The 23,909-nt window shown below is 67.1% G+C and overlaps 3 protein-coding genes across 3 annotated transcripts; 2 read left to right on the top strand and 1 right to left on the bottom strand.

Moving 5' to 3' along the window:
• Positions 1-7,917: 7,917 nt before the first annotated feature.
• TRIM46 (tripartite motif containing 46) lies at positions 7,918-16,739 on the bottom strand (the record flags this gene model as incomplete). Its single annotated transcript, XM_080361062.1, has 10 exons — positions 7,918-8,293; positions 8,887-9,184; positions 9,263-9,562; positions 12,889-13,010; positions 13,996-14,249; positions 14,750-14,845; positions 14,934-15,077; positions 15,167-15,510; positions 15,588-15,843; positions 16,677-16,739. The coding sequence occupies 10 exons, from the start codon at positions 16,737-16,739 to the stop codon at positions 7,918-7,920; spliced, it is 2,253 nt and encodes a 750-aa protein (XP_080217188.1).
• Positions 16,740-17,291: 552 nt separating this feature from the next.
• KRTCAP2 (keratinocyte associated protein 2) lies at positions 17,292-19,163 on the top strand. Its single transcript, XM_080361039.1, has 5 exons — positions 17,292-17,383; positions 18,049-18,204; positions 18,561-18,623; positions 18,722-18,788; positions 18,975-19,163. Exons 1-5 carry the CDS (start codon positions 17,380-17,382, stop codon positions 19,093-19,095), a joined length of 411 nt encoding a protein of 136 aa, XP_080217165.1. The 5' UTR covers positions 17,292-17,379; the 3' UTR covers positions 19,096-19,163.
• A 722-nt stretch (positions 19,164-19,885) lies between these two features.
• Positions 19,886-20,496, top strand: DPM3 (dolichyl-phosphate mannosyltransferase subunit 3, regulatory). Its single transcript, XM_080361015.1, has 2 exons — positions 19,886-19,940; positions 20,187-20,496. Exon 2 carries the CDS (start codon positions 20,193-20,195, stop codon positions 20,469-20,471), a length of 279 nt encoding a protein of 92 aa, XP_080217141.1. The 5' UTR covers positions 19,886-19,940; positions 20,187-20,192; the 3' UTR covers positions 20,472-20,496.
• Positions 20,497-23,909: the final 3,413 nt, after the last annotated feature.

Here is a 23,909-nt window from a genome sequence, read left to right as displayed (position 1 = left end):
CATCACCGGTGTGGAACGGCAGCCGGGATCCCGGAGTGGCCACGGGGAGCAGAACGTGGTGGGTGCAGGAGGATGCGGTAAAGCGAGCGAGGGTGGCGGGTACACCCGTCACACTGCGCAGGAGCTGCGCCTCCCCACGGCTGGGGGGCTTTGGGGAGGTCATATTGACCTGGAGCTGCCTCCTTGTGTTCCTCTTGCCCAGCACCAAAACTCTGCACCCACTGGGGCACTGGGTGCAGCTGGGTCCCATCGTGCCCACACTGACACCCAGGCTGCCCATCCCTGCATCACCGAGGGTCCCCTCCCCTCTGCTCCCTCGGAACCCGCCCGGCACGGCTGGGGTGGCAGTTCAGCTCCACCCGGCCAGGATGCTGGACTCAGGGGGCCCCCGCCAAGCCCTCCCGAGGAATTGGGGCCCTCCCCAAGGATCGGGGCTCTGCTGAAGGGCAGGGAGGGACCGGAACGGCCGGTGTCCGGTCGTGCCAGGAGCACGTGTCGCCGGGGAGGACGGCGGCTCCACGCCCTGGCACGGGTGGCACCTGGTACCTCTGGGCTGGAGCATCAGCATCCAGCTCGGCGCTGGGCATCAGCTGGGGCTGGGGCCACCTGAGGGCCACCTCCTCAGGCTTGTGGCTGGAGGGTGGCCTGGCACCTGCTGACTGGGGTATACTGGGATTTTGTGGGGCCCTGGGCCCCACCTACGTAAGCATTTCGGGGGGGGCATCAGCGGTGTTTATTTGAGTGCAGGGCGAGGCAGTGGCCGGCCGCTAATGATTAACCACAGATTGAGCTGGAGAATGAGGCCCCCCCGAGGGAGGGGCTGGGGGGCTCCGTCCCCACCCCGTGCTCCCCCCCAAATCCCGGCTTAGGGCTCAGCCTGCAGGGGGTGCACATTCTGCCCCCACCCCTGCCCAGGGACACCCACCTGCTGTCCCTTCCCCGCGCCCCCCCCAAAGCTGCCCCCACCCATGGCGCAATGACGCTACCGGCAGTGTCCCCCCAAGCCAGGGGAGCACGGGGGACCCCACCCATGGGGAAGGATGCTGCGGGTGCCCCGTTGGGGAGGCGGCGCCCCTGTGCCTTGCGCCAAGCGGGGCGGAAGGACCCCCCCGTCCCGGGGCCAACGGCGGGGTGGGGCCTCCCCACCTGCGCCAGGTGTTCTATAAAGCTCCTGCCGCTGCCGAGCCGCCAGTTCCTGCGCCTCAGATCACAGCGCGCGCCGCCAGTAACGGGAGAGCAGCCACCGCGGAGCCCCAACAGGCATCGGGACCCCCCCGGGATGACCCCCATGGCGCTCACCATCCTCCTGCTGGTGCTGGCGCTGGGTGCAGGTGAGGGACAGGGGCCGGTGGGACCCCACGCTGGGACTTGGGCTAGTGGGGAGGTGACGGGGCAAGCGGACAGGAGGGGGGTCCCCTGGGCTTTCTGAGCTGGGGCGGGGGGACACCAGAGCTGGTGGCACACAGGCGGCAGGGCATTGCCGTCTTGTTTGGTCCGGTCCTGGGGTGCAGAATGCCAGGTTGATTATCCGCAGCAAAGCCACAACCTGGGGACCTTGTGGTGACCATGGCTCCTTTCAGCCGTGTCCGAGGGGATCGGCCGGGGCCGGCCAGCCGGGCTGTGCCGGGGCCAGCCGGAGCGCGCTGCGCCCGGGGCTCGCAGCCCGGTATGCAGGTGTGTCCCGGCGGAGCCGTTCGGACCCCGGGCTCTCCTCCAGCGCCGCGGCACCCGCTGGGAAAGCGCCCGGGAGCCGCCCGCGCTGGCCGGCAGCCCAGCCGTGCGGGTCCGGGGGGGGCGGGTGGCACACCCCCCCAGCCCAGCCCCCCGCGGGTGTTATCGGGGTGGGGGGTTGTGGCTGAGCCCCCCAGCCTGCCAGGGCCCCCCAGGGTCTGCAGGGATGGGCATGGAGCCGGTGCCAGCTGCGCGGGCGGCACCGCCCGGACCCACGTGTGCCCAGCGCAAACCCCACTGGTGGGGTATTCCTGAGGGTCTTGGCCTTGTGGAGGTGCTGGTGGTCGGCTCCTGGTGCTTCTCAGTGCCTTGTGGCATCCAGCCAAAGAGCCGCCTTGTGGAAAACCTTCCCAAAGCAGCGCTGCAGCCCCAGCTGCCGACTCCGGTGTTGCCTCTGGGCACGCGTGCCATAAACACCACTGAGACCACCACGACCAAGACGACCACCACCGAGACCACCACCACCGAGACGACCACCACCACCACCACTGACACCACCACCACCGACACCACTACCACCGACACCACCACCACCGACACCACCACCACGGAGACAACCACAACGCCCGCGACCGCTGCTCCCAACATCACCATCTCCAAAAACACCATCGGCAACGGGACCCAAACCTCCATCTCCCCCCGCGCCACAGTCGTCCCCGCCACCGGCAACACCACCAGCTTCCAGTCCGGCAGCGGCTCCACAGACAAGGTCATGGCCAAGAGCACCGCGCTGCCCACCTCTGCCAACAGCAGCGACAGCGGCAATGGCTGGATCCCCGTTTCTAACAGCAGCACACCCCGGAGCAGCCCCGTGGTCCCCACCTTCCCCACGGGCGCTAGCACGGGGATCCCCATCACCAGCGCCCGAGGCAACGGGAGCAGCAGCGCCCAGGTTGTCCCCACCCAGCAAACCGCTATCACCGCTCAGGGCAGCACCGCTGCCGGGCAAACCCCCCCGGCTGTGCCGGGCAGCAGCAGCGGCCCCGACCCCAGCAAAACCGCGGCTCTGCTTCCCACCACCGTCCAGCTGCTCGTCCCCGTCCCCCTGTCCTTCCGCATCCTCAACAGGAGCTTCAACGAGAGCCTGCGGGACCCCACGTCCAGGGATTACCGGAGCCTGAGCTACAGCGTCCTGACCATGGTGAGTCCCAGTGCCGCGCTGGGCCAGCAACCCCCCAGGCTGTATTGGGAAGGAGTCACCTCCCATTAGCGCTCCCATCTGCTCCGGCGAGGGGACGGGGTGTCTGTGGAGGGGGTGTCTGCTGGGGACGTGGCCGTCACCCCTACATCTCATTGCAGTTTGAATCCGTGTTTGGCTGCACCAGCTGCCCGCTCCGGCAGAGCTACAAGGGCTGCAGCGAGCTCCGTTTCAGGTGAGCGGGTGGGTGGCTCCGGTGACAGGTGTCCCGGCAGGGTGACCAGAGCCCCCAGGGGGGTCGGTGATCCGCACGCTGACGCCCCCTGTCCCGGGCAGCCCCGGCTCGGTGCGGACACAGTCCACTCTGGTGTTCGGGCACGGCGAGGGCGCCGTCACCAGCGACACCGCGGAGCAGCAGCTGAGGAACAGTCTGAACCAGGACGGCTTCATCAGGGACCTGCAGCTCGTCGACATCCAGAGTGAGCGGGAGCTTCGGGGTGGGGGTGTGAGGGGGCACGGAGCCCCATGGAGGGGTCTGGGGGGGTCTGCAAGTGCTATTGCACCCCACCGTCCCTCCTTGGCGCTGGGGTGGGCCCAGCACCGGCTGTTTCCCCGTGGTGGGCAGCACTGCCCCCCCGTCCTGGGGGTGTCTCGGGGCTGTGTGTCCCAGCTTCGTGGCACAGCCACGTCTCTGTTCCTCTAGCAGGCACTGTGGTGGTGACGTCCCCGGCACCGGCGTCCGCGGTCCCAGACTGGGCCATTGCTCTGCTGGTCCTGGTCTCCATCCTGCTGCTGCTGAGCATCCTCACCTGCTTCCTCATGGTGAGCCCCCTGTCCCCATGCGGCTCCTCCAGGTGTGTCCCCTGTCCCCGTCCCCACGCCATCAGCCCCTGACCCCTTCCCCCGCCCCCAGACCACCTGCACCTGCCGCCGGAAAAGCCGCGGGAAGCTGGACCTGCTCAGCACCAAGGATTCCTACAACCCCATGGCCGAGTACCCGCCGTACCAGAGCCACGGCCGCTACGCGCCGCCCACCGGCAAACCCAACCCCTACAGCCAGGTCAGACCCCGCGTCACCGGCCCCGGGGGCGCTTGTGCCTGGTGTCCCTGCTGCTGCAGGGGAAGGTGCTTTGGGTGCAGGAGCAGGTGCTTTTGGTTGCAGGGGAAGGTGCTTTTGGTGCAGGAGAAGGTGATTTTGGGTGCAGGGGAAAGTGCTTTTGGGTAAGAAGGTGCTTTGGGTGCAGGAGCAGGTGCTTTTGGGTGCAGGGGAAGGTGCTTTGGGTACAAGGGAAGGTGCTTTTGGGTGCAGGAGAAAGTGCTTTTGGGTGCAGGAGAAAGTGCTTTTGGGTGCAGGAGAAGGTGCTTTGGGTTGCATAAGAAGGTGCTTTTGGTGCAGGAGAAGGTGATTTTGGGTGCAGGAGAAGGTGCTTTTGGGGCAAGGGAAGGTGCTTTGGGTGGAGGAGCAGGTGTTTCTGGTAGCTGGGCAGGTCCCTTGCCCAGCGGGTTAATGGCTAACGGAGCCAGTGGGGCAGGGGACGGGTGGCCCCGGGTGCCCGTCCCACACCGGTCCCCTCCCGGCCGTGTCACATTCACGCCTGGATGGAGCCGCGGTGCTGAGCGTTCGGCCGGCGCTGGCAGAGCCATCCCAGCTCCGGGGGCCGCCCATGACCTTGGGCAGCTGCTCCCCCTTTTCCCGTGGGTTAGAACCGGGGGGTGCAGGTGGAACTTGGAGAGGGGGTGATCCCCAAATCCTCCCCCGCGCATCCCGCACTGAAACCGCGGCTGTGCCATCCGGAGCTGCCGCACACGCCACGACGCGGCTCCGCGGGGCGAGGTGGCGGTTTGGGGGGTGCGCACCTCCCGTCGGTGCGCTGCACCCCTCCGCGTGCCGGTGCCGTGGGCGGGGGCCGCATCCAGCTGCTTGGCTCTGTGCGAAACTGCTCACCCTGTTCAAACACCAGGGGCCTGGGTAAATATTTGCCTTTGGTCTTGTTGGGCGAGCTTATCGCCCAGGAAGAGGGAACATGGTCAGGGACTTCTCAGGGGGGGCCTCGGGGTGCCCGTGGTTGGGCACAGCGGGGAACCCACGGTGGGGGTGTTGGGGGGCTCAGCGTGGCTCTGACACCCCCTTTGCTATCCCACCCCAGGTAGCCGGTAGCAATGGCGGGGGGACCGGCACCTTCACCTACACCAACCCTTCCACCGGCTCCGACAACCTCTGAGGATGCGCCGGGATGGAGGGGAAGGGGCAGCCACAGCCCCTGGTTATTTTGGGGGGGGGGGGACACAGCACCAGCCCCCGGCACGGCCCCCCCGGTGCCGCTCAGCCCCTCGCCGCAGGCAGCGAGAGCTGGACGGTTCTGGAGCAGCCGGATTCGTGCGCATGACAGAACTGGATGAACAAAGATTCGGGGGGGGGACAAGGGCTCGTGCCCCCTGCGCTCGCCCCGGGGATTCCCATTCAACCGCTCTTTTCGTCGTTGTGATGTTATTTTATAGCAGTATGTTTTGGGGGGGCAGCACCAGGCTCGGCGGGGGCCAGGTCTGCGCCCCGGCTGTATTTATCGCATTGCACAATAAACGGGTGAGCGCAGGCGGGCGCCGTGTCCCACGGGGCTGCGGTGACACCGGGTGACTCCCTGGTGGGTGTCTCCAGTGTGGTTGTCACCCGGGCGGGTGGTCTTGGCTCTGGGTGGGGGGGGGGAACGACACTCTTGTTCCTCACGCTCGGGTGTGTGCTGGGGGTATTTGTCACTTGCTGGTGTTGTACCTACAATCAGTGGCCCCATCCCCTGCGCCCCCATCCTATGTGCCCTTCCCCTGTGTCCCCATCCCCTGCGTCCCCATCCCCTGTGTGCCCTTCCCCTGTGTCCCTTGCGTTCCCATCCCTTGCGTCCCCATCCCCTGCATCCCCATCCCCTGCATCCCCATCCCCTGCATCCCCATCCCCTGCGTCCCCGTCCCCTGCGTCCCCGTCCCCTGCATCCCCATCCCGTGTCCCCATCCCCTGTGTCCCCGTCCCCTGTGTCCCCATCCCGTGTGTCCCCATTGTGTGTCTCCATCTCCCGCGTCCCCATCCCGTGTGTCCCTATTTTGTGTCCCCCTCCCCTGCGTCCCCATCCCATGCGTCCCTATTGTGTGTCCCCATCCCATGCCTCCCTATTGTGTGTCCCCATCCCCTGTGTCCCCCTCCCCTGCGTCCCCATCCCATGCGTCCCTATTGTGTGTCCCCATCCTGTGTATCCCAATCGTGTGTGTCCACTGTGTGTCCCCATCCCCTGCGTCCCCATTCCCTGCATCTCCATCCCCTGCACCCCCATCCTGTGTCCCCATCCCATGTCCCCCTCCCGTGTCCCTCGGGCGTGACGTGTCCTGCCGGTCCCTCTCGCCCCCACCCCATGCTGTCTCATGAGCAAACACGTCTCGTTCAACACAACCGTTTGTCCCACGGCGGCACGGAAAGGTGCCAACGGTGCCATAAACCCGCGGGCAAGTCCCGTAAAGGGCGCGTGTTCGCTGGTGACACACGCGGCCGTGTCCCGGGCGCTGGGAGCGTTTCTGGCAATGGGTGAAAAGCAGCAAAACAAGGAAATGAAACTCCCCCCCAGTAAAGGCGGCGTGAGCGCGGGCACGGAGCCAGCGCCGGAACCAGCCCGGGCACCGCACACGTGCCTGGGGAGGCTTTGGCCACCGAATGTGGGGTCGGGGGGGGACGTGGCTATACTGGGTGCCGGGGACCCCAGGAGGTCCCAGGGCCACACCAGAGTGTGAATAAGGGGCTGGGGGGGCTGCCCAGTGACGAGATGACACAAGCCCCAGGGGTGGTGGCGGTTTGGGGGGGGGGGTCCTCTATTTGCTTTGGGGTGCACCTGGGGGGGAAGGATGGAAACCAGGGCAGGAGGTGGGCAGGGAGGGGTCTGTGTCACGGTGTCACGGTGTCAGTGTCACATCCCACCACCCCCCCAAGCAGCCATGGGGCTGCTGCCACACCAGGCTGGGCAGGGCTGTGTTTGTCCCCCCCACCCTGGGCAGGGCCCCCAGGAATCGAAACCAGCGCCTGGGCTGGGCCCTACAAAGAGCCACCTGTTTGCAGGGACCCAACCCGGCCACCGCGCCCCCCCCCGGCTCCCAATGGAGCACCCGGTGTCACCCGGTGACGGGAACCAGCGGGTTTGGTTCCTCCATGCTCCAGCGCCCAATAGCCCCCCAGGCTGGACCAGAAGCGCCGTGGGACCTCCAGTAATGCCATGGGTGGGGTCCTGACCCAGGAGGACCCCGATGTGTGGGGACAGGGTGGCAGCGGCCACGTGGCAGCGAGTGACACGTCAACGCTGCCCCAGCCCGTCCCTGCTGGCCCTGGCCCAAGGGACAGCCCTGGCCAATGGCCTTGGCCATGGGCACCCCCCAACACCCCCCAGCGCCCCCCGTGGTGCACCCCCGGAGGAGTCTGGCGTTGCAGTTTATTGTAGGAAACCATGAAAATACAGCAAATGTAACAGAACCCAGGAGAAACTACAGCAGCTCGGCCAGATCCCGGCCCCCCCGGCCGGGCTGGGACCCCCCAACCCCACGGCTCCAGCCCCAGGGCTGAGTGGTGTAAGGGGCTGAGTGTGACCCTGGGGACACTAGGGACCCACAGCCCCGATGGCCACATGGAAAACGAGCCATTTTAGAGAAACAAACCCTTTTCACGCCTCATTGCAGCCCAGCCGCCCCCCGCCCGCTCTCCCCAGCCCCGCTGCCTCCCCCACCCCGGCCAGCACCGTCTCTCCCCCCGCACTGTCACCCCATTGTCACTTGCTGCCCCCCCACCCCGTGTCCTGCTCGCACCCCCCTCCCTGCTCCATGTCTAGGGCTGACCCCTCTCTGCCCACAGCCCCGCGCTGAGCCGGGGAAAGGGACAGATGGGGACAGGAGGGGACGGCAGCGCTGTCCCCATCCCCCCCATGCCACAAAACACCCATCTGTGTGCTCCCAGCCCAGCCGCCCTCGCTGTGCCCCCCCCGCTCCCTCCTGCGCAACCGCGGGGGCCGGGGAGCGGTCCCGGCTCAGTCCAGCTTGGCGAAGCCCCCGATGGTGACTTTCCGCTCCTGCTTGTTGGCCACCAGCTCCTGGAGGTGCAGGGCACCCCCCCCGATGAAGCAGAAAGCCGGGCAGACGGGCCCCGAGCAGTCCACGCCGCACTCCCAGAGCTCGCGGAAGGAAACGGCGTCGTAGAAGCTCACCTTGCCCTGCTCGTAGTCCAGGCAGACGCCGATGCGCGGGGGCAGGGGCACGGTGCAGCCGTTGGGGTCGCGCGAGGTGAGCGCCGAGCCGTGCGACAGCAGGATCTTGCCCATGCCGATGGTGAGGAAGGCGTAGGGCGGCGGAGCCTCCACCGTCGTGTCCTCCGCGCCGCTGTCGTGGCCGCTGTCGGGGTCGTACCTGCGGTGGGGGGGCGGGTGAATCACAGAGTGTGAGGGGTTGGAGGGACCTGGAAAGCTCACCCAGTGCAACCCCCCCGGAGCAGGAACACCCAGCTGAGGTTACACAGGAAGGTGTCCAGGCGGGTTGGAATGTCTGCACAGAAGGAGACTCCACACCCTCCCTGGGCAGCCTGGGCCAGGCTCTGCCACCCTCACCCCAACAAGTTGCTTCTCATCTGCCAGCGGAACCTCCTGTGTTGCAGTTTGCACCCATTGCCCCTTGTCCTGTCCCTGGTTGTCACCAGCAGAGCCTGGCTCCATCCTCCTGACACTGCCCCTTGCCATCTTGAGCCCCAGCAATGAGTCCCCCCTCAGGCTCCTCTTGTCCAGCTCCAGAGCCCCAGCTCCCTCAGCCTTTCCTCACACGGGAGATGCTCCACTCCCTCCAGCATCTTGGTGGCTGCGCTGGACTCTCTGCAGCAGTTCCCTGTCCTGCTGGAGCTGAGGGGCCACAACCGGACACCATATTCCAAGTGTGGCCTCCCCAGGGCAGAGAGAACCCCCTCCCGGCGCAGACACAACCCCCCGTGCCCAGCACGCCGCACAGCTCACCTGGGGCTCACCACGTCCTGCGGCACCTGGAACCACTCCTGCAGTTTGCTCTCCAGCCCCACGCCCACCTTCACCAGGTAGGAACTGGGATCCACGCAGCAAGCCCAGTAGCTCTTGCCCTGCGTGACGGCCACGTCGCCGATGACCAGGTCGATGGAGAGGTGGCAGCTGGTCATCAAGCGCTCGGCGGCGAAGAGCATGGGGATGCCGGGGACGCTGCGCACGGCGCGCTGGTCCTTGCTGATGGCCAAGCGGTCCCGGTTGAAGCCCCAGCGGTTGTCAAGGAAGAAGTTGAGCACTGCGAGGAGGAGGAGGAGAACGCGCGTGAAAACGGGGTGCGCGGCGCGGGCGCTCCGAGCCCACGGCACCGCCTCACCTGGCGCAGGCGGCGTGTGCAGGTAGATATCCTCGCTGTACTCCCCAAAACCCGCCTTGTTGCAGCCCTTCACCCGCAGCACGTAGACGCTGTCGGTGTCCAGGTATTCCACGAGGGCGCTGGTGCCGCGGACCTCCTCGCGCCGCTGCCACAGCTTCAGCCCCTTGGCCTTGGCGTCCGTCTTGCGGTACTCCACCGTGTAGTGCCAGGCGGGCGGCGAGTGCTGCGGCAGCCGCCAGCACAGGAAGATCTGGTCGTAGGCGTAGGTGCGCTGGGTGTCGATAACCGGAGCCTCGGGCGCTGCGGGGAGAGGGGACCGGCCGGGCATCAGGCAGCATCCCCTCCGCCGGCGGGCGGGGAGAGGCGGCCAGGGGGAAAAGGGCATTCCGGACGGACGCACGGACGCACAACCAGCAGGAGTCTAAGGGGGATCTGACTGCGGAGACCGTGTGGAGGCACCGGAGGAGGAGCGAGAGTCGGGGAGACAGAGGAACTCGCTGCTGTGGGGCTCCGGGGACCAGACGGGCTGAGTGCAAGTCGGGGAGGGGAGAGAGAGAGAAAGAGAGAAAGAGAGGAGAGGATGGAGGCAGCAGGAGAGGAGGAGGAGGAGGGAGGAGATGGGATGGGGATGGGGATGGCGGCGGGAAGGTGCCAGGAGTGGGGAGGGAAGGGGGGCGGAGAGAGGAGGGGGTGGCGGGTGGCAATGGGGTGAGGAGGGGGACAGGAATGGGGTGAGGAGCCAGGTGGAAATGGGGTGAGGAGCTGGGTGGAAATGGGGTGAGGAGGGGGACAGGACTGGGCTGAGGAGTCAGGTGGCAATGGGGTGAGGAAGAGGATGGAAATGGGATGAGAAGCGGGACAGAAATGGGGTGAAGACAAGGCTGGAAATGGGATGAGGAGGGGGAGAGAAATGGGGTGAAGATGAGGACAGCAATAGGGTGAGGAGGGGGATGAAGAAGTGGGACAGAAATGAGGTGAGGAAGAGGATGGAAATGGGGCGAGGAGGGGGACAGAGATGGGGCAAGGAGGGGGATGGAAACGGGGCAAGGATGGGGTGGAAATGGGGTGTGGAAGGAGGTAGAAATGGGGCGAGGATTGGGGTGGAAGTGGGGCAAGGATGGGGTGGCAATGGGGTGAGGATGGGGGTGGCAATGGGGTGAGGAGGGGGGTGGAAATGGGGTGAGGAGGGGGGTGGAAATGGGGTGAGGTAGGATATAGAAATGGGGCAAGAATGGGGGTGGAAGTGGGGCGAGGATTGGGGTGGCAATGGGGTGAGGATGGGGTGGCAATGGGGCAAGAAGGGGGTGGCAATGGGGCAAGGATGGGGGTGGCAATGGGGCAAGGATGGGGGTGGCAATGGGGCGAGGAGGGGGCAGCAATGGGGTGAGGATAGGGCGGCAATGGGGCGAGGATGGGGATGGCAATGGGGCGAGGATGGGGCAGCAATGGGGTGAGTACGGGGGTGGCAATGGGGCGAGGATGGGGGTGGCAATGGGGTGAGGATGGGGCAGCAATGGGGCGAGGATTGGGGTGGCAATGGGGTGGCAATGGGGCGAGGAGGAGGTGTCAATGGGGCGAGAACGAGGTGGCAATGGGGCGAGGATGGGGCGGCAATGGGGTGAGTATGGGGGTGGCAATGGGGCGAGGAGGGGGTGGCAATGGGGCGAGGATTGGGGTGGCAATGGGGCGAGGATGGGGCAGCAATGGGGCGAGGATGGGGCGGCAATGGGGCGACGATGGGGTGGCAATGGGGCGAGGATGGGGCAGCAATGGGGCGAGGATGGGGCGGCAATGGGGCGACGATGGGGTGGCAATGGGGCGACGATGGGGCAGCAATGGGGCGAGGATTGGGGTGGCAATGGGGTGGCAATGGGGCGAGGAGGAGGTGTCAATGGGGCAAGAAGGGGGTGGCAATGGGGCAAGGATGGGGGTGGCAATAGGGCGAGGAGGGGGCAGCAATGGGGTGAGGATGGGGCGGCAATGGGGCGAGGATGGGGATGGCAATGGGGCGAGGATGGGGGTGGCAATGGGGTGAGGATGGGGCAGCAATGGGGCGGGGATTGGGGTGGCAATGGGGCGAGGATGGGGTGTCAATGGGGCGAGAACGAGGTGGCAATGAGGCGAGGATGGGGCGGCAATGGGGTGAGTACGGGGGTGGCAACGGGGCGAGGAGGGGGTGGCAATGGGGCGAGGATTGGGGTGGCAATGGGGCGAGGATGGGGCAGCAATGGGGCGAGGATGGGGTGGCAATGGGGCGAGGATGGGGTGGCAATGGGGCGAGGATGGGAGTGGCAATGGGGTGAGGATGGGGTGGCAATGGGGCGCGGATGGGGCAGCAATGGGGCGAGGATGGGGCAGCAATGGGGCGAGGATTGGGGTGGCAATGGGGTGGCAATGGGGCGAGGAGGAGGTGTCAATGGGGCGAGAACGAGGTGGCAATGGGGCGAGGATGGGGCGGCAATGGGGCGAGGATGGGGCGGCAATGGGGCGCAGATGGGGCAGCAATGGGGCGAGGATGGGGCGGCAATGGGGCGCGGATGGGGCAGCAATGGGGCGCGGATGGGGCAGCAATGGGGCGAGGATGGGGCGGCAATGGGGCGAGGATGGGGCAGCAATGGGGCGAGGATGGGGCAGCAACGGGGCGAGGATGGGGCGGCAATGGGGCGAGGATGGGGCGGCAATGGGGCGAGGATGGGGCGGCAATGGGGCGCGGATGGGGCAGCAATGGGGCGAGGATGGGGCGGCAATGGGGCGCGGATGGGGCAGCAATGGGGCGCGGATGGGGCAGCAATGGGGCGAGGATGGGGCGGCAATGGGGCGAGGATGGGGCGGCAATGGGGCGCGGATGGGGCAGCAATGGGGCGAGGATGGGGCAGCAACGGGGCGAGGATGGGGCGGCAATGGTGCGAGGATGGGGCGGCAATGGGGCGAGGATGGGGCGGCAATGGGGCGCGGATGGGGCAGCAATGGGGCGCGGATGGGGCAGCAATGGGGCGCGGATGGGGCGGCAATGGGGCGAGGATGGGGCGGCAATGGGGTGAGGATGGGGCGGCAATGGGGCGAGGATGGGGCGGCAATGGGGCGCAGATGGGGCAGCAATGGGGCGAGGATGGGGCAGCAATGGGGCGAGGATGGGGCGGCAATGGGGCGAGGAGGGGCAGGATCAGCAGCGATGGAGGACGCAGCGCGCCGGTGCGCAGGCCGGGCTGCAGGATGGCGGGGATGGGACAGAGAGAGCGGCGCTGGCTCTGGGGCAGGGATGTGACTTGCCTCAAGTTACTCCGGTGACGCCTCAGCAGCGGCCGCAGCCTATAAACAAAGAGAGGTAGAAGCAGGTCTGAAAAGCGTCCCCAGCGGGTCCGGCAGGGCCACGCGGCTCCTGCCTGCGGCGGGGCAGCCTCGGCTCCGTACTCACCCTCCGGCAGCTCCTCCTGCCCTTACCTGCCGCCCTGCCTGTCCTGGCGCGGGGACAGGGGTCATTTTGGGGGCTGTTGGGGCGGGGGCCGTCCCTGACGGGGGTGGGGGGACCGGCAGATCCGCGAGAGCCCGCGGCCGAGCTCCGAGACGGGCGGGGGGCTGCAGCTCCGCGCGGGGCGCAGCCGGTGCCCCGGCCGCGCTGCCGTTACCTCGGATGAAGGCCAGGTCGGTGAGCAGCTTCAGCTCCCGGCTGACGTCCAGCTGGAAGTGGCTGAAGGAGGCGGTGGCCGCGGGACGGAAACTCTGCAGCGAGTCGGTGGCCCTGAGGATCCTGTGGCAACGAGCAAGAGGGGACATCAGGGCCATACGTGTGAGCACTGGAGGGGCCAGTTCGCGGCGTCACCGCAGGACCCTGTTCGCGGCATCACCCCAGGACCCTGTTCCTGGTGTCACCCCAGGACCCTATTCACGGTGTCACCATAGGACCCTGTTCATGGCATCACCCCAGGACCCTGTTCATGATGTCACCATAGGACCCTGTTCGCGGCGTCACCCCAGGACCCTGTTCATGGTGTCACCATAGGACCCTGTTCGCGGCATCACCCCAGGACCCTGTTCGTGGTGTCACCCCAGGACCCTGTTCGCGGCGTCACCCCAGGACCCTGTTCACGGTGTCACCATAGGACCCTGTTCGCGGCATCACCCCAGGACCCTGTTCGTGGCGTCACCATAGGACCCTGTTTGCGGCATCACCACAGGACCCTGTTCACGGTGTCACCATAGGACCCTGTTCGCAGCGTCACCCCAGGACCCTGTTCACGGTGTCACCATAGGACCCTGTTCACGGTGTCACCATAGGACCCTGCTCGTGGCGTCACCCCAGGACCCTGTTCGCGGCGTCACCCCAGGACCCTGTTCATGGTGTCACCCCAGGACCCTGTTCACGGTGTCACCATAGGACCCTGTTCGCGGCATCACCTCAGGACCCTGTTCACGGTGTCACCCCAGGACCCTGTTCATGGTGTCACCATAGGACCCTGTTCGCGGTGTCACCCCAGGACCCTGTTCGCGGCGTCACCCCAGGACCCTGTTCACGGTGTCACCCCAGGACCCTGTTCACGGTGTCACCATAGGACCCTGTTCACGGTGTCACCCCAGGACCCTGTTCGCGGCGTCACCCCAGGACGCTGTTCATGGCATCACCCCAGGACTCTGTTCACGGTGTCACCATAGGACCCTGTTCGCGGTGTCACCCCAGGACCCTGTTCACGGCGTCACCCCAAGACCCTGCTCGCTGCGCCGCCGCAGCGCGGTACCTGTTGTGCAGCTGCTTGGCGGCCTGGACGAAGCAGGGGTGGTCGGTCTCCTTCAGCACCTCCTGCGCGTAGCCCACCATGCCCGAGTTCTCCAGCATGGCCTGGTGCTCCTGGATCTGGCCGTGCAGGCTGGCCAGCCGCTGCTGCTGGCACTCCTCGATGGCCTGCAGCAGGGCGGCCCGCTTCTCCTCCAGCATGGCGCACAGCGCCCCGATCAGCTGCGACACCTCCTCCTTGGCCTGCGAGCCGTTCGCCTGCCGTGGGGAGCGGAGAACAGAACCACAGGGTCATTGCAGTCGGAAGAGACCCTCAGGATCACCAGGTCCAACCACAACCCAACTCGCGCGCTAACCCATGTTTCTAAGAACCTCATCTAAACGCCTTTTCAACCCCCCCAGGGATGGCGACTCCAGCACTGCCCTGGGCAGCCTGTTCCAACACCCACAGCCCTTTGGGGAGAAATCACCCCAAATTTCCACCCTCCCCCTCCCCTGGCGCAACTTGAGGCCATTTCCCCTTCTCCTATCACTTGGGAGAAGATCAACCCCCTCCACGCTCCAAGCTCCTTTCAGGCAGTTGCAGAGAGCGACAAGGTCTCCGCTCAGCCCCCTTTTCTCCGGGCTGAACCCCCCGTGTCCCCCAACTGCTCCCATCACACTTGTGCTCCCTGGGACGGAGAGGGGACCCTGCCTGGCGGTGCCACCCCCTGCCTAGGGACAGCTCGGGGACAGAGCTGACACCTCCCGCCCCTCACCTCCGTGTGCTTCACCGTCTCCTCCAGCTCGGCAATCTGGGTCTGCACCGTGTCCTGGCTGCTCAGGATGTAGGCGATGCTCTTCGACAGCTTCTCCTGTGCAAAACGAGGCGAGGTGAGGCACCGGCAACCCCATCTGTCCCCAATCCCATCCCTACGCGCCCCCCCGCACCGCGGTCCTTACCCTGAGGGCCTGGTAGGCGCTGAGCACCGGGGTGATCTTGTGGCTGGTGTGAGTGCGGCGCACGCGGCAGAGCTGGCACACCAGCCGCTGGCAGGTCTTGCAGTAGTGAGTCACCTCCTCCTTGTGCTCCGGGCACATCAGCCCCTGCGCGGGCACAGGGGGAGCTCAGCGGGGCGCCCCCAACCCTCAGCATCCCCAAAAGCGCGCGGAGGGCGGGGAGGAGGATGCCGTACCTTAGGGCGGAAGGTGAGGGTGGGGGGCGTGGGCTCGTGCTGGGCTTTTTGGGTGCCCCAGGGGTGGTAGAGCTTGAAGCACTCGTTGCAGAAGCTGGACTTGCACTCGGTGCAGCCCTTGGTGGCCTCCAGCTGCGGGGGCTTGCAGAACTGGCACATGATGGCGGCGCTGATGTTGATGGTCTGGCGGTAACGTTCCACCACCCGCTCCAGCGTCAGGTTGCGGAAAAGGCTGCCCAGGCCCCGCTCCCCCAGGTCCACGTCCCGCTGGCACGCCGGGCAGGGGAAGCTGACGGTCTGGGGGTGCACGGTGCCCCGTTTGCGCCCCGGGTAGGTGCCAAAACCTGCGGGAGGGAGGGAGGGCGTCACCCCAAAACACCCCAACGCCACCGCGGCTCCCCTTCCCCTCCGGCTGTCCCACCTGATTTAAGGAGGCGGTCGAGGCGGTCGGGTTTGGGGACGACGCGGCGGCCCAGGCGGGGGCTGCGGGTGGCGGGGGTGGCGGCGGGCGAGGAGGGCTCGGAGGTGGGGTCGCAGCACAGGTAGCCGTGCTGCAGCAGCACCTCGCTGGCGCAGACGTGGCAGACGTTGTGGGCGCACGGCAGGGCCAGCGGCTGCTTGTACATCTCCTTGCACACCGGGCACACCAGCTCCCGCTCCATGTTCTTCATGCTGGTCTGGGGAGAGAGGGGGGAGCGTCAGTCGCGGCCGAGGGGACTGGGGAGAAATGGGGCTGCGGGTAGAACCAGGGTCAGGACCAGGATCAAGCCTAGGAGCAGGATTAGACCTAAGAGCAGTAGAAGGGCCAGGATCAGGCCTAGGAGCAGGATTAGACCTAGGACCAGCAGAAGGACCAGGATCAGGCCTAGGACCAGCAGCTGGGCTAGGATCAGGCCTAAGACCAGGATCAGACCTAGGACTAGCAGAATGATCAGGATCGGGCCTAGGACCAGGATCAGCACCAGGACATGGACCAGGGCTGTGACCGTGATTGGGATCAGAGCTGGGGCCAGCACCAGTGCCAGGATCGGGACCAGCGCTGGGAGCAGAGCCAGGAGCAGCACTAAGTCCACGATCAGGCCTGGGAGCTGCACCAGGGACGGGATCAGGACCAGCGCTGGGCTCAGCATCAGAACAGGGATCAGCACCAGGTCCAGGATTGGGACCAGCACCGGGACCAGAGCCAGGACCAGTCCCGAGACGGGCACCAGGATCGGGCCCCCCACCGCCGGTTGTGCTGGCAGCTCCCGGTGCGCCCGGTCGGTCCATCCGGGCGGTGACACGGGTGCGGGGGGGGCCCCGGCACCGGCCATTCCCGGGCATCGCTGCCCGGTCGCTCGGAGGCCGCGGGTTCGATGCCCCGCCGCGGCCTTCCCAGCCCTCAAGGACACCCCCGCCATCCCGCCGGCCCCCGCCGCGTTGCCATGGCGACCCCGGTCCACCGGGAGCCCGGTCCGGCCCGGCCGCCCCACGGTGCCCCCCCCCCCGCTCCCCGGCCGCCGCCGCTCACGCTGATGCGGACGAGCGCGTCCATGATGGAGGTGAAGGTCTGCAGGTCCTCGCCTTCGGCCATGGCTCCGCGCCCGCTCCCGGCGCCGGTCCCCGCGGCGGCGGCAGCAGCGGCGGCCGCGGACGCCCCGGTCTGTTGCAGGGAGCGGCGGAGCCGGGGGGAGGGCGGGGGGCGGCGGCGCGCATGCTCGGCGGGACCCGCCCCGGTGGCAGCGGCAGCGGGGGGGGGGGCGGCGGGGAGCCGCCGCGGCGGGGGGGCGGCAGCACCGGGAGGCTCCCGCCGTGCCCCCCGCCACCCCCCGCCGGGCCCGCGCGGAAGGCAGAGCGGCTCGGGGAGCGGCGCCCGGGGGAACTGGACCCCGGGCGGGCTGAACGGGGCGTCGGGAGGGGAAGCGGGGGTGTGGGGACAGCCGGTCCCGGGGTTGCGGTGGGTCCCGCGGCCCCGCTCTGTGCCCCTCCCCGCCAGGGGGCGCGCGAGCCGCCGGGGTCCTGCAGCGCCCGGCGCGGCCGCCAGGGGGCGCGGGAGCCCCGCCGGAGCGCGCGGTGCCCGCGGGGAGGGGCGGGGCCACCCGCGCATGCGCAGCGTGTCCACACCGCCCCCTCCGTTCTTGCTGCCGTGGCCTTCCCGGCGCGGCGGCAGGGCGCATGCGCAGAGCGGCGGCACCGGCAACGGGCCTGGGCCGGGGGCGACGCCGCGGGGAACTATGGGTAACGGGACGGGACGGGACCGGGGGGGGGGACCGGGGGGCTGCGTGGGGTCCCGGGGCCTGGGGGGTGGGCCCAGGGAGTGGGCGAGGCTTGGGGGGCTGCGGGGAGGGGGGGAGAGGCCTGGAGAGGTGCGGAGAGAGCCCGGGGGCTGGGCGAGGCCAGGGGGGGTTGCGGGGGGTCCCGGGGCCTTGTCGAGGCTTGGGGGGCTATGGGGGGACCCGGGACAAGGCCGAGGCCCTGGGGGGCTGAGGCCTGGGGGGCTGCGGGGGGTCCCAGGGCCGGGGGGGCTGCGGGGGTCCCGGAGCCTGGTCGAGGCCCGGGGTCTGTGGGGAGGGGGACGAGGCCTGGGGGGCTGCAGGGGTCCCGGGGCCTGGGGGGCTGCAGGCGTCCCAGGGCCGGGGGGGGCTGCGGGGGGTCCCAGGGCCTGGGGGGGCTGCGGGGGGTCCCGGAGCCTGGGGGGGCTGCGGGGGGTCCCAGGGCCTGGGGGGGCTGCGGGGGGTCCCGGGGCCTGGGGGCTGAGCCATGGGCCCGGTCGAGGCCTGGGGGGCTGTGGGGGGAACCCGAGACCTATTTGAGGCCAGGGGAGCTGCAGGGAGAACTTGGGGACCGGTCGAGGTTTGGGGGGCTGGGGGGCGGCTGTGTCCCCCCTCACCGCGGCCCCGCAGCCGTGGGCACGGGCACGTCCCTGGCTCTGTCGTCGCTGCTGTCGCTGCTGCTGTTCGCCGGGATGCAGATGTATAGCCGGCAGCTGGGCTCCACCGAGTGGCTCACCATCCAGGGCGGGCTGCTGGGCTCCGCGCTCTTCGTCTGCTCCCTCACCGTATCCTTCCCGGGGGTCCCCTCTGTCCCTGCTAAATTAACGTAGGCTGTGATTAAATCACAACACGATCGATGCTTTCTGACCACCTGCAAAACGAGGGGATGTTCCTCAAGTTTATATCCTCCTGCGTGACGAGAAGGAGGCAAGAGATGAAGTAAAACATTGTTTAGTGCTCAACTTATATTTAACTAATAATTAATATGCAATCATTATGTGAATATAAGCAAGGCAAGAGCATCCAGTCTTTGTGGAGGATGGTCTCCCCAGCGCTGATAAAATAAAGAATGCCGCTTAACAGCGTAATGGACTCCGCTGGTAAGATGGTTTCTCTGTTTCGCCTTAACCCACCGGCCAGGGCCTTCAACAACCTGGAGAACCTTGTTTTTGGCAAAGGCTTCCAGGCCAAGATATTCCCCGAGAGTAAGTGCAGCGGGGCGGGTTTGTCCTGCTCCCCCGAGGGGACACGTTGGGCCAGCACGGCTGCATCTTCTCTCTCTGTCCTGTTTTCTCCCCCGCAGTCCTCACCTGCCTCTTGCTGGCTCTGTTTGCCTCCGGCCTCATTCACCGCGTTTGCGTGACCACCTGGTAAGTCCCAAACCAACCCCGGTGCAGCCGCTGTGACCCCGACGGCTCATTCTTGTCGTTGGGAGGGAAACGGGGCACCGGGCGGCGCTGGCGTCGGTCACCACAGCACAACGGGAGCCAAGGGGAAGGTGTCCGCTTCGTTTCTTTCGTGTTCTGCCTTCCAGCCTTCCTGTTCTTCCCCCACAGCCTCATCTTCTCCATGGTCAGCCTCTACTACATCAACAAGATCTCCTCCACGCTCTACCAGTCCGCAGCCGCCGTCGCCGCTCCCGCCAAAGCCGTGGGCAAAGGCAGGAAGAGGAATTGATGCCCCGGCGCCCCTTTGCCGGGGCAACCCCCTCCCTCTCGGCCGCCCAATAAACCGGTTGTTTTGTAGCTTTGTGGCGGGTTTGGTTCCTCCGCCGGCTCTCGGCGCGGCTGAGAATGATCCCGCTCGCTTGCGGGGGCTTTGCCGGTATGTGGCGGGGGGGGTTCAGCTACCAAGCCACCCAGCAGGAAAATGTACCGGCAGTGTCGTGTCTGCCTGGATGTGCAAGAGAAGAAAAGCCCAGTGGAACCGGGCGGGTTGGAACAGGCTCCGGTGCTGCGGGGCTTGGCCCGGTTGGTAGGGGTCCCGGTGATTCGGGGGGAGCTGCGGAGGGTCCAGCTCCACCCCCCAGCTGCCAGCAGGCCCCTGCGCTGCTAAGGCCAAAGCTGCCGGTGTTTGGCAGGGGAGGAAAGACCCGTCCGTGCCTTCCCTGAGGCAGGCGGGGTCACCGGACGCCGGGCGGGGAGCACCGGGGCTGCACCGTGGGAAGAGCCCAGGGGCTGGCAGCCGTGGGAGGGCTGGCAGCCGTGGGAGGGCTGGCAGCCGTGGGAGGGCTGGCAGGGGCTGCTCCCACGCCGCTCCCCCGCCATGACCGGACGCGGAGGAAACCAGGTGCTTCCTGCGGCCGCCGCCGCCAGAGCCCGGCGCTCCCTGGCGGCACCGGCGCCGCTCCCGTTGCTCCGCCCCCGGCGCTCTGCCCGCCCGCCAGCAGGGGGCGCCGCGCCGGGAGCCGCGGGGCTCTGCCCGCACTGCATCTCCCAGCAGCCCCCGCGCTGCGGCGCCGCCGTGACGTCAGCAGCGCGACAGAGGCGGGAGAACGGGCGCTGGGCCCCGGAGCGAGCCAGGTGGGGGCGGGGAACGGTACCGGCGACCGGGGGCGGGCTCGGGTCTTCGGAGGCGGCTGCAGCCGCGTTCCGGCGCCGATTGGCGACGCCTGGAGGGGGTCGGGGCCGCGTCGCGATGCGGGAGGCCCCGCTTTGAGGGGGGGGGGGGGGCGGGGACCAGGCCCGGCGCGGTCGCGGCGGGAGGGTCGCTCCGGTTCTCCCGGTTCTCTCCGGTTCTCCCGGTTCTCACGGCCCGTCTCTCCGCAGGCCGCCATGACCAAGCTGGGCCAGTGGCTGTGTGGACTCGCCCTGCTGGGCTCCGCCTGGGCCGCGCTGGCGCTGGCGCCGCCGGGGCTGCGCTTACCGGGCCCATACCGGGAGGCGCTGCTGCCCCTGCCCGTCTACCTACTGGTGGCCTTCGGCTGCTACTCCCTGGCCACCGTGGGCTACCGCTTGGCCACCTTCAACGACTGCGAAGAGGCGGCCGCCGAGCTGCGGGAGCACATCGAGGCGGCGCGGGCGGATTTGCGCCGGCGGGGGCTGCGCTGGTGACCCCAATAAAACTGGGATGGTGGCGGATGGTGGTGGCTTGTGGCAGGAACAGCGGGGCCAGCGGGACCGGGGCAGTGACCGGCCCCTATAGCCGGCCAAACCTTAAGTGCTTGGGGGTGGTTTTGGGACCCTCATGGCAAGAAAGCACTTGAGGTGCTGGAGCGAGCGGAGAGAAGGGAACGGAGCTGGGGAAGGGGCTGGAGCACAATGTGATGGAGACTGAGGGACCGGGGCAAACGGCCGCAAGTTGCGCCAGGGGAGGGTGAGGGTGTTAATTTGGGGTGATTTCTCCCCAAAGGGCTGTGGGTGTTGGAACAGGCTGCCCAGGGCAGCGCTGGAGTCGCCGTCCCTGGGGAGTTAAACACACAGATGAGGTTCTCAGGACATGTTTGGTGCCAGGGGTGGGTTATGGTTGGACTCCATGATCGTGAGGGTCTTGTACCCCCAAAACTGTGATTCTGTGACCATGGAAGGGTTTGGGTTGGGAGGGACCTTCAAAGAGCATCTCGTCATGGGCACGGACATCCAACCAGACCAGGGACATCTCCAACAGACCAGGGACATCTCCAACCAGACCAGGGACATCTCCAACCAGACCAGGGACATCCAACCAGACCAGGGACATCTCCAACCAGACCAGGGACATCTCCAACCAGACCAGGGACATCTCCAACGGACCAGGGACATCCAACCAGACCAGGAACATCTCCAACCAGACCAGGGACATCCAACCAGACCAGGGACATCTCCAACCAGACCAGGGACATCTCCAACCAGACCAGGGACATCCAACCAGACCAGGAACATCTCCAACCAGACCAGGGACATCCAACCAGACCAGGGACATCTCCAACAGACCAGGGACATCCAACCAGCCCAGCCCAGCCCAGCCTCTGCCTCTCCCTCTCCGAGCTCCTCACAGCTCCTCTCTCGCAACAGGGATGCAAAGTGGCGACAACAGGCTGGGGCTTCTCCCCGCAGCCCCGCGGCGCTCGGTAACACCGCGATCCCACCCGCCCTTCAGATGTGGTTGGAACCGTCAGGTGGGAGCCGGAGAAAACTCATCCCGGCCCCGCCGGCCGGGTTTGCAGGGGAAGGAGGAGGAGGAGGGAGTTGGGTGTGGAGCAAACAGCGCAAACCTTTTCAAGTGCCGAGCACCCGGAGCCTGTGGGCTCCCCCCGGCTCGCCAGGGTGGCTCAACCCACGCCGGGGGGGCCGCTCGGTGCAGCGGCTGCGGCTCCTCAGCCTCCGCGTTTGTGCCGGGGCTCCTTCCGTGGTGAAAACGCCAGCGCCACGGGCAGCGCGGTTGTGGGGGCGTCTGTCTGTGTGTCTGTCCGGGGGTGCCTGTGTGTCCGGGGGGTCTGGGAGCTGCTGGCGGGGCTGCGCGCTGGCGGTGACGCACGCCAGGACCTGCCTTCCTGGCAGCCGCCCCGGCTGCTTCGCATACCAGCCCAAGGACTTTCTTGTTTTTTAATTATTGGCTGCGCATCCTCCTGCAGAAAGGAGAAAAAAAAAAAAAAGGAGCAGTTGGTAGCGTGAGGGAGGACTCGGGCTAATTAACAGGAGCGACTAATTAGCTGTTTCCTGAGCAACACTGGCAGTGCCGAGCAGGGTGGGCAGCTCCGGTGCTGGTTGGGGGGAGGCAGCACCCCAGGTTGGGCCAAGAGGCGCCTTGTTGGGGCAGGAACTGCAGGGCAGGGATCAGCGGCCACCTGTGGGCTACTCACAGCCCTCCCTGGGCTACTCAGAACCCTCTGTGGGTACTTGTAGCCCCCCCTGGGCTACTCACAGCCTTCTGTGGCTACTCAGAGCGCTCCCTGGGCTAATCACAGCCCTCCCTGTGCTATCCATGGCCATCCAGGGGCTACTCACAGCCCTTTGTGGGCTACTCACAGCCCTCCGCAGGCTACCTATGGCCATGCAAGGGCTACTCACAGCTCTGTGGGCTACTCACAGTCCACTGTGGGCTACTCATCACCATCCAGGGGCTACTCACAGCGCTCTCTGGACTACTCACAGCTCTCTGCGGGCTACTTATGGCCATGCAGGGGCTACTCATAGCTCTCTATGGACTACTCATCACCATCCAGGGGCTACTCACAGCCCTTTGTGGGCTACTCACAGTGCTCTGTGGGCTACTCTCCGCTCTCCATGGGCTACTCATGACCATGCAGGGGCTACTCAGGCACACAGCAGCCGGACCCCCAGGAAAGCTGCCCCGTCCCAAGGCCCTTCCCCCCAACAACAACGGGGTTGTTGCGACTCAGGGAGCGAGTTTGGCCCCGGGGCGAGTCCCTGGGCTACAAACACCTGCGAGTACGGCGGGCGCGGGCCAGAGGAGCCGCGGTTCGGCGGCAACAAGCCGGAGCACGCCGGGGCGAGCGCGGCAGCCGCGGCTCGGCCGTGTCCCGTGCTCTGCCCAGCCGCTCGCTTGCTCCGTATTGACTTTTCCCAGGCCACGTCGCAGGTGTAAACGAGCCAAAGTCCTCGTCACCGCTTCCTTCAGCTGCGGTGGAGGCCGCGCCCCGGTAGAGCTGTGGGGACAGGGGGCGTCTCTTGATCCAGGCTCCGGTGTTTGTTACTCACCAAAACGCGCTCCTGTCCTTCTGCTTCCCTGACAGCTTCGTTCCAGCCCTTAATTTGTTAATTGACTTGGGGGGTCGATGCCGATGGCCGCCCGGTTTGCGTGCGCTCGATCGTCGTGGTTTTAGTGAGGGTTCCTAATTGATTACGGGTTCGTCAGCTGGTAGCAAGAATGGACTTTTCTGTCCCCGGGGGGGTCAGAGCGGCGTCCCTGTGCGGTGCTGCTGTCCCTGGTGTCCCCAGGGGGGTCAGAGCGGCGTCCCTGTGCGGTGCTGCTGTCCCTGGTGTCCCCGGGGGGGTCAGAGCGGCATCCCTGTGCGGTGCTGCCAGCCCTGTGCGGTGCTGCCGGTCCTGGTGTCCCCGGGGGGGTCAGAGCGGCGTCCCTGTGCGGTGCTGCCATCCTCGGTGTCCCCTCCCTGTCCTAACCCTTCCCAGAGCCGGGGCTGACGCTTCCTCGCTGCTGGAAAGTGAGCTTTTGCTTTCCCGGAGCGCAGGAGGTGTCAGGATCAACCCCCTCCCCCCCACCGCCACCATCCTGGGGACAAACCAGCTGTGGGGACAAGAGCCAGCGCAGGGAGGGAGGGGACAGCACCCAGGCGCTGGGAAGAGTCTCTGATTTATTAAAAGGCACTTAAATCTGTATAAAAGCCACACAGGGCTGCCCAGCAGCCCCAGCCCGGCGCTGGGGCATGGAAGACCGTCCAGGGGACATCGGGGACACGCAGGGTGACAGGGGATGGGGGGGGAACCCGCCACCCCAAAGGCATCGCTGAGACCAAACCAACCATCACCGAAAGCCCAAGAGCCGGAGGGACGGCGATGAGGGCGAACCGCGGCGGCAGAGGGAGGGGACAG

The sequence above is a fragment of the Nesoenas mayeri genome, assembly GCF_963082525.1.
Source record: "Nesoenas mayeri genome assembly, chromosome: 30".
NCBI classification, from domain to species: Eukaryota; Metazoa; Chordata; class Aves; order Columbiformes; family Columbidae; genus Nesoenas; species Nesoenas mayeri.
This window is presented reverse-complemented; position numbering and strand designations above follow the sequence as displayed.